The sequence below is a fragment of the Tamandua tetradactyla genome, chromosome 3 (genome assembly GCF_023851605.1).
Source record: "Tamandua tetradactyla isolate mTamTet1 chromosome 3, mTamTet1.pri, whole genome shotgun sequence".
Lineage (NCBI taxonomy): Eukaryota > Metazoa > Chordata > Mammalia > Pilosa > Myrmecophagidae > Tamandua > Tamandua tetradactyla.
Window position 1 is genome coordinate 187,149,014 of NC_135329.1, and position 14,938 is coordinate 187,163,951.

At 36.3% G+C, this 14,938-nt stretch overlaps 1 protein-coding gene across 7 annotated transcripts in view; it reads right to left on the bottom strand.

The window, feature by feature from the left end:
• ERBB4 (erb-b2 receptor tyrosine kinase 4) overlaps positions 1–14,938 on the bottom strand; it is a 1,077,155-nt gene that overhangs the window by 347,084 nt on the left and 715,133 nt on the right. For all 7 annotated transcript variants that reach the window (XM_077154990.1, XM_077154989.1, XM_077154987.1 and 4 more), the window contains exon 5: positions 4,404–4,469. In XM_077154990.1, coding sequence (XP_077011105.1) covers positions 4,404–4,469 — 66 coding nt within the window. The remainder of the gene's footprint in view (positions 1–4,403; positions 4,470–14,938) is intronic.

Genomic DNA, 14,938 nt, shown 5'->3' on the forward strand with positions numbered 1-14,938 from the left:
CTTAACTAGATTCTAAAATTACAATTGACTTTAAAATTAATAAAATTCTTTAGGTTGTCTAAGTGTTTGTTTTTTTAGAAATTTATTTGAGAAAATACATTATATTTTAGGAAAACATTTTTAAAACAGCTGTTGGCTCCAGAGCTTATAGTCTGTGTATCACTAAATGCTACAGAGGGACAAAGACACTCTTAATTTATTTAACACGTGCTCAAAGCTGACAGTGGCCCACAGATCAGTACTCAAGTCATAAAACTTACGGAATTCTACCAAAAAAGTATAACATTTTACTAACAATTCAGTTGAAGAGATTTGTGTAGTAGTTGTCCACTGTAAGCTGCCAATTTATTCACACTCTCTTTCCATTTCTCTAAGTCTACTGAAAAACAAAAGTACAAACCCCTTCTTCACTCCTTCTGTTTAACCCTTCTGCCTCCTGCAGACCTCCTTTAAGCTTACTATTGCTGTGCCAAGCACCTTTGCTTCCCCATTTCTTTATTTTGACAGAGATGTTTTCACTCTGATCATCCCTCTTTGTGGCATTACGCACTGACAAATCATTCATTATCATGAATGTGCTCACCCCGAGCCTGAGATATTCGTCTTTACCATGACTTCTCGTCACATGGTTACACAGAGGAGAATTCCGGGCACACGCGCAGTTTTAAGAGGGGACACCTTGGGGACGATGTCAGCATTGACAAGGGGTGCTGAATGAAATGTGTTCTTAATTTCAGTTTCCTCAGGCTGAGGCTGGGGTTGGTAAATACTTTTACTTCCATTCCCCAAAATATGGAAAGTCTCAAAGAAAAATTACCCACAAAAAATAATGAAATATTTGGAAAATTACAAAGTTGAGGCGGGCCGCGGTGGCTCAGCGGGCAAGAGTGCTTGCCTGCCATGCCGGAGGACCCCGGTTCGATTCCCGGCCCTAGCCCATGTAAAAAACAAACAAACAAACAAAATATAATAAAAACAGGAAAATGTTTAAAGATGTTTCCCTTCCTTCCTTCTATCCTTCCTTCCTTCTCTGTCTTTCCTTCCCTTTAAAAAAAAAAAAAAAAAAAAAAAAAAAAATTACAAAGTTGAATACCCTCAGAGAGGCCCTTGCTGAAGCAAATTTATTTCAGTTACAGGGAAAGAAATCATTTGTAAATAATGGAAGGCTGTATTAGCCAGGGTTCTCCAGGGAAACAGAACCAACAGGGAAGATCACACACACACATATACATGTATATATATATATACTCTCACGCGCGCACACACACACACACACACACACACACATATAATGCAAATATTTTGAGATGTATTATAGGAATTGGCTCATGTTACTGTGGGGATGGTGACTCTGAATTCTGTAGGGTCAGCAGCAAGCTGGGAATTCCAATGAAGGCTTTAATGAATTCCCAAGGTGAAGTTAGCTGGCTGAAGCACAGATGGAAATTCTTTCTTCTTACTGCTGAAGTGATCACTTCTTTTAAGGCCTTCAACTGGATGGGACATCTCATTGTTGAAGGCAATCTCCTCAAGACTATAGATGTAATCAGCAATAAGTGCAATAAACTTACTGATGATTTAAGCCCACAAAACACCCTCACAGTAACAATCAGGCTAGTGTTTGCTTGACCAAACAACTGGACACCATAAAGTAGCCAAGTTGACACATGAACTTAACCATCACAAAGACCATGCCTTTTAAATACTGAAATGTTCATTTGAATGGTCAACCAACAAGAGCAATACATTGTCAAAACCTTGCACATCATATCTTTTCTGATTTTAAAAAGATTGAGTCAAGATTCAGATATAATAATCGCATTCCAAGTAGGCCTAAAGGTAATTAACATTTTAACTAACAGAAGAGAAGCAAGAACTTCAAAGGACGCTTGGAAAATTTTACCTTAAATATTTGTTGCTCTTCAGATTATGCCATAGCTCTATGGAAGTTCAACTCTCCAGGGAATCTCTTATGAGATCTAATTCTCAAAAAAGCATAACCATGATTCTGAAAATCAGGTCTTACAATAAGTATGTCTTTCAGTAGTTCCAAAATACATTTTGTCTCAGGATGCTGAGCTCTTTAAATATGGATAAGCAATTTATCTTTCATGTAGCTAAGACAAGAAGAGGGAGGACAGGAGTCAATGTCAAGGGCATGCATTCTCTACCCCACTCCAGAGCTTTTACTGTTTGGTTCCCCAGCCATCAGTTATCAGTAGCTTTATAGGTTAGAACTGGCCTATAAGAGCTTTGCTTCCATAGCCATTCATTCAGATTTAAAAGATCCAGCAATCATAGATTGTTTTTTTAATGCTATTTCCTTTCGTTTATTATGAATATTAGCTATTATTTATTTGAGTCCTTAATACATACCAAAAAATGTTTTATGTTTTTCACCAACATTATTTGAATTCAACTCAAAAGTAAAAACAAAACAAAACAAAAAAACCCAGCCCTATGAGGTATATATGATTATTTTTATTTTACAGATATGGTAACTGATTTAGAAAGATTAATTTACTTTCCTATGATAGATACTGGAAATGGCTGAGATTCATATCAAGTCTGGCTGTTCTCAAATCCAATGTTCTCAATCACTAAACTATGCTATACAGAAAACAGTATTGTGTTTAGATTCCAAACACTGAGGTTGAAATCCCAGGTATTTTCTTATTAGCTAAATATAACAACCTCCTTAACCATTACTTCAGCTTATATTTCCCCACTTGTAAAATGAGGTTGATAAAAATTGTCCTATCACCTCATAATATTGTAAAATTTATATTGTAAAAATGAATGAAAAAAAGTAACTATTTGTAAACTATAAAGTTCTCTAATACTATTCCAAATGTGTATTTGCACCTATTCAATACATGTAAATGTTTGCTGAATTTAAATGTGATAGGCTGGGGCACAGGGACAGTGGCCCTTAACCAATTTTATGTTATAGTAAGTTTAATATCAATGCTGAAAAATGAGGTGAGTTAAACGAATTCACAGTTGATGATTTTATACATGAAGTATGGCTTAATGGTTCCCTTAGTCAGGATCTCTTCCCTTGGTGGCAAGTAACCAAACTCCATTCAAATGTAGGATTTCTTAAAGCAACTAAGGACAGAAGTGCAGCCGGATTTCATGAAGGATAGAGAAGCAGGAGTTAAAAATTGTGAAGAACTGTAATGATTAGTCTTCCTCTCTGTCCCCAATTCTTGTTTTCTTTGTCCGGCTGCTTTATTCCTCCATTTCTCTAAGAATCGTCTATTTCTGCATTTCATTAGCACATATGGTTCAAAAATAAAAGCCTCAATGAATATCTCTTTAGGTTTAAGTTTCTATGATAATATAACCAAGATCTCTGGATCTCAGCACCAAATACTCTGGGGAAAGAATCTAATTGGCCCAGTTTGGGTTCATTCTCTGCCCCTAATACAGGATTTCTCAGTCTCAGCACTGTTAAATTATGCACTGCGTAATTATTTTTTGCTGTTGTTGGTGCAAGATTCTTCTATGCACTGAGGGATATTTAGAGGCATCCCTGGCCTTTACCTACTAGCTGCCAGTAGATGTTGTCCCCACGGCCCCACCCCCGCTAGCTGTGGCAACTATAAGTATTTAAGCCTTGCCAAATGCCCCCTGGGGTACAAACTTGCCCCTGGTTGAGAATTACTGTCCTGTGACCAAGGGGAGAGCATCACATGGGAAAGACACGGCTATAGGGACTGAGCCTCTAGATGGGGATATTTCTCAGACAAAAACCTGAATCTGCTTGGCAATCATCCCCAAAGTTATCTACAACAGGAATAAGAGATGTTGGTACAAAATACAACTTGCTAATTTTTGCTAACGTGGCTGAATCTATTAGAATAAATTAAAAGAGTTTCAAAATTTTGAGCACTGTACGAATACATAAATTTACCTATAAATCACATTTTGTATTATTCCTTCCCCCTTTCCCCCTTCTCCTCTCTCCCTTCCTTCCCTCATTCTTCTCTTCTTTCCTTAATAAATGGTGATATAATGATTGTGGGAAAGTACTGAGTTATCCAGTTAGCTTGAAGTGGAGTTAATATTTGAACGCATTTGGATATCCTACTTCTTCTGATGTTTAGACTCTGAAGTCACAGCTAATATCATCACAGCTGTGCTGCTGAGATCATTAACCTAGAAACCACAAAGAAATATAAGAAGCAATTATATGCCATCTTTCATTTAAAAGCAATGAAATTAGGCAGTATACTTAGATAGAAGCAAATCTACCACAAGGAAGCAAATGCATATTTTCATATTTATGATGATCAAATGTGTGAAAAGCATCAATTATGAAAATTCCTTGACCATTCCAAGCCTATGCTTGAATACTTACAAGTTTGGCAATGATTTTCTCACTCTTGAATACTTACAAGTTTGACAATGATTTTCTGTGGGTCCCCAGCATCGACCAGTGCAGGACTTATGGCAGCGTCCACCTGTAGAGCAGGTAAAAGGATATGCACATTATCATCTTTCACTCCTTGGCGAGGAGTAAATCCTCAAAGGAAATACTCTTGCTCCTTTATGAGGATCTTGATGCCATACTAGTGTTAAAACGTAGCCCATAAAATGCCCACTTAAGTAGGCAAAACCTAAATGTCAAATATAAATGGGGCTGAAATACAATCTTCTGATCCTCAAAATCCTCTTGACATTTTATAAGGAAAAGAAATATATGAATTTGTGAATTTTTTATAGAAAGTAGGAAGAAAATATTTACATTAAATGAGTTTTCATTTTGACTATTGAACATTGTTATTTTGTTGGTCTATTAAAGTTGATATAATTCAGATAGCCCATGCCTGTTACCAACAAATATTAAAAATGAAATTAACAACAAAAAAGAAGTTGAAGTCTTTAGAAAACAAGTATACACTCCTATAAATGCCATGATAAACCATCCAAGTAAAGGTAACAAACATAATTTGGATTATCTTAATATAAAATATTATAGCATTTTGAAGAATATTTTTGAAAGTTTAATTGCATATATTGATTTCTACTTCTAGAAGTTTTATTGGAACTATCTGCATTTTCAAATATCAGCCTTCATCTTCTCTAGTGGTATACTACTATGAATATCTGCCTCAACAGACACAGTTGCCCCATAAGGACTCAAAAAATATATATTAGCTAGAAGAAACCATAGATGACTTTTTGAAACTTGCTTCTGAATTTCATGATTCACTCAAATGTTGGAGGCACCAGGATATGAAATTGGCTTAGAATGAAAGATAGACATGAAAAACCCTATTAAAGACAAAGCTTATCTATTAAATATTTCTTTTTATACCATCTCTGTTAACTTTCTAATATTAAGTGTGAATGGGTATACTCCTAATCAAACTGTTTATTTTAATGAAGTTAGCTATATGTAAAAATTATAAAATAAGGCTATATCAAAAGTCCCATCATTCCTCAATCCGGGGTTGCTAAGTCCTCAACTGGGAAGTTTAACAAGCTGAATGGCTCTTTTCTACTCTTTCTCAGACTGTCTGAATAAACCTATAAAAAGACCTGCTGTTAAGATTAAGGTACAGATTGAGCACACATGTTTTCAGGTGGAACCTTTTCTAATGGTCTACACTTCTGAAAGTAGACAGTACGGTGTCCAGATTAATATAATACCTAGGCTCAATTCCAGTTTCCTTCATAAGGATCCTTGTTACAACAGAGTTTATTTAAAGCAATTGCATTTGTGAAGCACTGCTGCTGACATTATCTGCATATAATATCCTGTCACTCTGCCATCTGTTTATTTAGATCCAAACACATTATAACTACATAATGCAAGCTTATTCTAGTTGACAAGAAAAGGACTCCATCTGGCCCGAACAATATAACTTTAATCAGTGATAATGATAATTATTATTAAAAACCTACTGGAGTTCTTTCATATAAAGCTAATAAATCTAAATTGATTTATATTAGCGGAAATTAGAAAGGGCTGTGAGACAAAATAGGCGCAGTGAAAACTTTTTCTTGAGCACAAACTTTTTATGTGTTTCTTTAAATGCGTTAAAATCCTTTAAATGGACCCATTAAGTGGTCTGTTAATTGAAGATCCCTATGACTTCTTTAATTGTGTTTGTAGCTAATAAAACATCAGCTTTATTCTTTATGGCCAGAGTACTATCTGTAGATTCAAACATAACAAAACAACCAAAAAAGACTGATTAACTTTGGACTTTCTTAATACTTCCAAGACCACCCTCCTATTGGATTGTGTATTTTTGTTTTTTTTTTGATGGGGGGGTGTATAGTCTGGTATAGAACCCAGGTCTCCTGCATGGAAGGTGAGCATTCTACCTCTGAACCACCTGTGCACCCTAGGGATTAGGTTTTTAAGATTCTCATTCCTGAAGTTTCAATTTACCAATCTCAAATCTGCTCTCAGAGTAGATACAAAAAGGCATATTGCTAGAAATATTGTCTTGGTTCTTGGCAAAGTATCACAGAAAGGGCCATCTATTTGAGTACCTTCCGTATATTAGGAGCTGTGTGAAATGTTGGGGATAAATATTCATAGAGTTTAGAATTAATTCAGCATTATCCTGAATCGAAGGTTTTAGCTACTCTATCTAATGTAGACCCTCTATAGGTTGAAGAGAAGAAGCCACCATATCAGACTTTGCATGGCCACGTAGCTAGGAAAAAGTGCTGGAGAAAGCCAAGCCAGGCTAGGCCATTCCCAGGGTAATGCCTAGCGACTTGGCAGTCTCTGCTATATTCCTAATACAATGATTTATCTTTGTGACATCTCAATTGAGATCACATTGGAGCATTTCAATGGAATGGATAAATAATGGACTCTGGGGGGTCTTTTGCTTGTCTCCTTCTAACAGAAAGAAATGCTTTGACCATAGCATGCTGCCCTGTTTTTGCTCACTATTCTCAGGTATGTGTCACCCTCGGGAGTCCTGATTTCATCAGGAAAAGAGATCTGATACACAATTAATATTTCAGTGTGAATCAGTTTTATAAACTGCTTCTTCCAGGAGAGGCAGAGGGAGACAGAGAGACAGAGAGAGAGAGAGAGAGAGAGTTATATGCGTGTGTATGTGCATGTGTATGTGTGTGTACTTTAATAAGGTCGGCAAAGAGAGGAATTAGATACTAAACCATGCAGAAGGGAGAGCTGTTTTGGGCAGTGGGACTTTGCCAATGAGGTACAAATCTGCCTATTTGCATGCTGGAACATGCTACATGATTCTTTTCCTTTGTTTATCGCATAACACTTTTAAAGCTGTGTGAAATAATATTACACTATTTCAACTGAAAATGAAGAATATGATACTTCCTTACAGCTTAGTGATAGCATAACTACTTAAGTTAACATGTCCGCTTCCTTTTATTCTGATTCAAAGAAGTGGAATATAAAACAAAGCAAAATTTTAAAATACATATGTTACTTTAGTAACTATTTTAATCTTTTAAAATAAGTACTGACTATTCAATATCAGCATTATTTTATTGCATAGGCAATCACCTCTGCTTTGACAATACATTACTCATTGCAGAAGGGAACAAGTATGACTAAGTTAATCTTTTAGGCTTGTCCTGCAGATGTTACTAAAAATGTAGCCTTTGCATTCTTTTTTAGGAATTCGAGCCCATGAGCCAATATGATATTTTTAAAAGTCACAAATTCATGCTAGAAGTTTTACTTGTTTGTGTGCCTACCTGGCAGCAGAGATACAATTTAATACACACCTCTGTAATGCTTTTCGTAAGTAATATGTCTGTCTGGGCAGCTGAAGAGTTACAAAATATGAAGTCACTGACAACCATAAAAATTTATCTTCAAATGGCCTCCAGCTAAAGGCAATGGAATTATATTCCTGGATTCTTCTTTCAGTCCTTTTAAAAACTGACTATCTTGACCTCTTAAAGCTACTTTTACTGAGCAAAGAAGTGAGAGACTAGTATCCTTTTCATGGCCATATAACTCAGAGGAGAGTGGAAGATTTATTGAAAGTCTACCCTAAATCAGCCCCTGTTCTTGGCCAAGGGATACAAAGATCAATAAGTCGACACATTACCTTCAAAGAGCTTTCAGTATAGAAGAGTGAGGCAGAAATGCAGGCAGATAATTGTGATAACTGTAATACCTGCTAAAATAAAGGTATGTATAGAGTGGCGAGGAAGTATTTGGAAAAAACTCATGGAGAGGCAGTCATTTCAGCTTTGCCTGAATGTCTAAGTAAGGTAAGTCCATGGAAAAGGGAATAGAAGAAAAAAGTTCCAGGCTGAAGAAAACACAACTCTTTGGGACCATGATGAGCAGTTTACAGTCCCTTGAGCCTAGTTTGCATAAAATATCTGGAGTGTGAGCTTACAAAGTATGGTGCCTCAAAGTCTTGCCAAACAGTTTGGCCAAGGTTTGGGGGCAAGGACGTGATATGGTTTGACTTGTGTTTTATAAAGATAACTCTACCTGCAGAGAAGAAGATGGTTTCAGCTCACGATTCTCCAAAGTTAGTGTTGACATGAGTAGATTGTGAAAATGATAATTTTTATACTCTAGGGCGAGTTACAGGAATCTTTATTTTTAAAAAGCAATCCCAGGGATTCTGATAATTCCAAGATGATAAAGAGGGTATAAAAAGACCACTGGCTTAGAATATTATTTCAAATTCTGTTAATATTATGGCCACATTTTGAGATAATACTTTGCTTAAATTGTTCTAAAATTGGTCAGATGCTTAGTAATCAAACTTACAAATTTAAACTTTGTAAAAAGCTAGTAACTCTCTCACTTTCCAGTATGCACTCTTTAATTTGTGAGCATATTTCCATCAAATTGAAGTTTAATGCAACAGCACTAAAAAATACACAGCATTTTTTCAGATTTAAATTATTATGTACCATCTATATGATAGTAAAATTGTGATATGGTTCCATCAAATAACATATTAGGAGGAATCAATGATATTACTATACCAATCGATCTTATTGGATATTAATACTTCCTTTGTTCTTGTCTGACAGTTCTCATGTCATGTGTTCATTCATCCCTGAACTTTTATTATGTAAATTAATTTCAAACTTCCTATCTTGCCTCTGTATATGAAAGCACAGTACTGAAAGGAACCTAATTTCCACAGATATCTCTAGTCAGGAAAAGATAGTCACTTATTTTCACACCTAGGAAGACAAAGCTAAATATCTAAGACAATACAGTTGGAAATTTTCATCAATCAGGAGTAGTAGTTTAAAATGTTCTAAATAGTTACTATACTGATAAAGACCTAGGTAATGTAAACCTTATCAAACTTAATTTTTCTGAGAATACCATCATGTTATTTAATCAAGCAATTTATAGTCCAAGTTTTTAGAATAGATATATATATTCATGGGATGAAGATTACGTTTGAACAAAAGTGTGAAATATATCAAATTTATTCTGTAGCACCTCCATCCACACCTCCCTCAGGGGCTCAATTCTCTAGTGCCCTTCCAGAATCTTCTCCACTATCTCCTTAGACAGGATTTAAGATAGAAATCTTGGCCTGGTCCTCCTCTCGTTCCTTCTTCCCTTCCTGCTTAAATCATTCTTTCATTTCTTCCCTCCATACACAGCTAATACACTGGCCAGATCGTCTGGTACAGAGAATTGTGTTAAAGTTTAAAGGTGTGTATATACTTAGTACATTTCCATTTTGCTGAGTAGTGGTCTACTTGCACATACATAAAAATTGAATGGCCAGATCCACACAAACTTAAACAATAAAAAGGAAAATTGATGATAATCTATTTGGAAGCTAAGATTATTGATCATCACTTATATCTGACAGGATCAGGTGATTATAAGAGTGACTAATATGTATTAGATTACTTCTAAGACAAAATGAAATAAAGAAGCAATCTAATATATATTATGCCAAAATGAAATAAACATTACCAGACTAAATGAATCATGTTTCTCACTGAGTGGAAAGCTCTAATGAAATGTTGTCTATGATAATATTATACTACTTCCAACAGACCTTCAAAACCCTTTAGGCTACTATAACCAATAGAAAAATTCAAAGAGAATAATAGTCATAGAGACAAGTGCTTGTTGGAAAACGAATACTATCAGTAACCCTTAAGTGATTCAAATTATAAGGAAGGAATACATTTTTGTGAAAAAAAAATAGCTCTCATATATGACACCATCAAACATTTTCTTCAAATCAAGCAACGGGAAAGCATTAATTATCACTTTTTATAGCTGTTAGCTCAGAGTAGAATATAGGAATTCTACCTACTGGGGAGCAGAATTAGTTTCAATCAATGTCAAATATATTTATGAAATTATGAATTAGGGGTCTGAACAACATGGAAAACTTTACCACCAAACTTAAAGAAATTAGCAACAATAATGATGGATCATTTATAAAACACAATGAACCGACCAGGGCCTCCACTCACAGTGCAGGCCATCTGGGTGATGCTCCCTGGGGACTGCAGCATACAACCTGTTCAGCCATATCTGATGGTGGCCCTTTCAGGAATTTCCTAAGAATTGTACACATATTAACCCATTTAATCCTCATATAACAAAATAGGCTGACACGCCCCCATATTTGTATCTCTAGCCCAAAGTGAGAGGAATGAAGATTAATACTTCCAATTTCTTATAAAAATCTCCACATGTATGACTAAAGGAAAACAGGCTTTTAAAAAAGTACATGACCCAAACTGAATCCCTGATTTCTCTACTACCTCAAAAAATCATTCTTCTGAAGTATTCCCCATCTCAGTTGATGACAACTCCACCCCACCAGAAGCTGATACCAAAGAGTTTCTAGTCTTCCCCAGAATCTCTTTTTCTCTCAAACCTCATATCCAAATTCAAATACAGTTTCCCAACTGACCCTAAATCTAAAATCTAGGGTATCCAACCCTCTCTTCCACTGCTGTCCAGGCTACCATCAGCTCTTAGCATAATGCAACAGCCACTGAACTGGTCTCCGAGCTTCCAACCTGGTATCTTTACAACCTCTTTTCTCTACAGTAGCCAAAGTGATCTTATTCCTACCTTGTCAAATTCACCAACAACTTCCCAGTTCTTTCAAAGTAAAAGCCAAAGTCCTTACAATGGCCTTCAAGGCCCCACATTATTTGGCACTTTCCTCTATGCCTCTGTAACTTTTACTTTGATCCTGGCTTATTCCTCTCTCCCTCTCTTTCTGCTGTTCATGGTATGTACTCCCTATGGGGCCTCTGGCATTCAGGTATCTTTCTCTGGACCTCTCTTTTTCTGATAGCCTATGGCCAAATGGCTCACCTTTCTCTGTTTCAAGCCTTTCCTGGGATGCCACCTCTCAGCGAGACCTTCCCTGAATCACACTATAAACATCCAATCATTTCAGATGGATTTACTCAATTTTATTTCGAATACATGTTCAAGTTGAAAGGGTTGTAAAATACAGGAAAATATAGGATAGAAAATAAAAACCGTTCATAACCTTTGCTATTTTGTTTTTACTTTTTTGAAATATTCATACTGTCTTTAAATATCATAATTGTTATACTTTTGTGAGCTATTTTCACTTCATATTTTATCCTAAACATTTGTTTGTGACATTAAATATTACTGACAAATTTGATTCTCATTTTCTTGGTGGATTTACCTTCCACCACACACACAGTCATAGCATTATTCAAGTAACCATTCTGCTTTATGGATGCTTTTGCTGCTATATGACCAGAGAGCAATACTTGTTTTTAAGTGAGTGAATGAATATCTGCATATTAATAAAATATCACTAACTTCATGTTATTTTAGAGAAGATCTGTAGCTCATGGAAAGATTATTTTGATATCAGAAATAATTTAGCCATTGTCTTTCATTACATACTGGAAAACACAGGCAAGTGCTCGAACAATTACATAGATTGGTAGATGGCTAGCATATGCAATTCTTTTTTGATAAAAGGGTTGATATACTGGCCTGGAATACCTAGCAGGGTGCCAAAGGCTGCTGTACCCACCTATCATATTTGACCTTTAACCACTGAGTTGGATGAAGCTACTGAAATATGCTTACCAGATTTGGAAATGATACAAATCTGGAAATGGTAGCGATTGCTCATAGGTTGTATAACCACTGACATTAGAAAATAACTTAGTACTTGGGAAAATGGGCACAAACTAACAACATAAAATCTAACAGATTCAATGTAAAATCCTGCATTTGTGATTATAAGATGTTTCATTGATTACAAACAAATCCACACACATACACACAGTATACCTGGCATCGGATAGGAGAGAATTTCAATTTTCACTCTCTTATTGGCTGTATCATTTCTCAGGCATCTTAGTTAACCTCCCTGACTCTGTTTTTATTTTTCATTTTGTATCACATCTTATACATGGGATTTACACCATGTTACGTGTTCCATTTTATACTTCACCATCAGAGCTCGCCACATCATCGAACATTTACAGAGCACTGTCTTCCATTTGTGCCATGGAGTAGATCTTTAATGCATACTATCTCGTTTAATTTGTCCAACTTGATTGTGATATAGGTACTATTATTCATCCCATTTTTATAGGTAAGAAAATGGCAACTCGGATAGATTTAGTAAGAAGTCCGAGATCATTCAGTTGGCAAGATATGGGCTCAGGAACCTTAAGGCAGTTCTTTCTTAAATGTCTTCATTGTTTCATCAACCTCAGTGCTGTGGTAGGCAGTGCATGGGGCTCTAAAATCTAGACACATTAACCATTAAAGACAGACTTGGGGACTCAAGATAATGATAAGATCTGAAAGCATTCAAAATATATACATATGGTCAATAAAATATTTTTTACTTTGGACAGAATGAGTATGTTTCTGACCATGAATCATGGAGGTAAACACTGCAGGAACACACAAGGGATGGCTCCTGAAGTCTCTATGAAATCTATCTTCTCACCCTGCTCTCGACTGTGACCTTGTCACTGACATAGAGGACCCATTAAGTCAAGCCAGAAACTTGCCCCTTTATTGCATGTCAGTCCTTTTAGCCTGTTTGTGCATCAAAAATTTTGTTCTTGTTGATTTTTTTCAGTTTTAATAGCCAATTATTTTGATTCTATTACTTGTTTATTAAGGTTCAGCAATAAATGGGGCTAAAATAAATGTCAACTAAATATAAATATGTTTTAGTAACTGGCATCTATTTTTGAAGAAGAAGTGCATGATAGGAAATTATGTAGGTTAATTACATATGTTACAATAAATATGTGATAAGAAAGTATAGCCTACACTTTAGGGAAGGTAGATTTTTTGGAATACATGCTATCGAGTGCAAAATCAGCTTACAATATTGTCACTTATACTTCTAACTGCTCATATAAGAAAGCACAAACTTTGAGATCAGTTTCATCTGCATTCAGTTTCCATAATTTAAAAGCTGTTGAACCTTGGACAAGAGATTTTAGTTGACAGCTGCCTGTCTTCATTAACGAAACATAGATGATGATACCTACTTCAGAAATATATGGGGAATGATTAAGAGGAATAACATGTGCAAAGTGTCTGGCATGAAATAAGCACCAATCAATGTTATTTCCCAACTCCCTCTCTCACAGCATTGTATATAAAAAAAAGTTAAATGGCATCAAAGAGAAATGAAGAGATTGAGAGAGTTGAGCAGAGGTGATATGGCAAATATGTCAAGTAATCTGGAGGCAGAGGTATTTACAAAAATGGGGTTGAAATGATCAGTAAGTTACTATGGTTCAAGCAACAGGAAACGCAGCTTGTATCTCAGAACCCTTGGCAGGCTGAACAGAAAGGGGCAACTGTGTTCCAGAGGTCTCTGCATGCTCTGACAAAGGTGTGAGAAGCCATATCTCAGCAAGATCCTACTAACAATCCAAAAATAGTGAACCCTCAGTCTGCTACTGGAACATCACACTCTTGCAGACCTCAGCATTACACATACGGTAGAAGGGAAAAGAGACAGAGAAGTTTCCCAGTTACACCTCCCAGAAAAGGAGACAAAAACCCATAGGTGGAGCAATATTTTGGATTAAAGCAGAGGATTAGATGTCAATGATGGCAGAGTCTCTGGCCACTCCATGCAAAATTCAAGCAAAAAGAACATCCCTCTAAAAGGACATTAAGTGGAATCCATAGTATAGCCCATGACAACAGTTCTAAACCGTTTTTCTTACTTCCCAGTTTTTTCATGTAACTCTCACTCTCTGAAGCCTCCCAATCACCACATCCCCTCTTCTGCAAGATCTCTCTCCTGTCCTTCCCCCATCAAAGCTTTCACCCTTTGCCCTCCTCCACTGTATCATTACTAGGTGTTCTGATGAACTTGGACATTCTCCGTAAATACTTCCTTCACTCCCCAGCTCTCTGGTCATTTTTTATTAAGCATGCTAAGTGTTGAATGGCAACTTTCTAGGAACAGTTCCCATAACTATGTGTGTGTGGTTTGCGTCTGGAAGGCAAGGGGGCAGTTTAGTCAGGAGGACTGGAACGGTCAGGTTATCAGACACGGAGGTTTAAGGAGGAGAGGAAGAAAGGCTGTGGATATTTCCAAGTTTGTAATTTCTATTTTTGTCAGATCAGTCAGTATTTGAAGAGCAATGTACTGGCTCTATTTCAACATGCACATAAAGGAGATCCCGTAATATAGGTATAGCAGGTTCTCCACAGGCAGCCTCTGTTCTCATGTGGCCTCCACCCTGATAGCTCTAAGAACAGATCTATCTTCTCTGTGAATTAATAAGAAATGGGGAAGCTGGGATGGATGAAATTATTACCAGGTCCTTTAGGAAAAGAGTCCCAATAGTGCTCAAAACACAGAAGGCTCCCCAGATTGAACAACTCAACATTTTCCTTACTAAAGAGCCAGTATCTTCACACTGTATAGCATTAACCCAGCCTCTTTAACTTGGAATACATTTT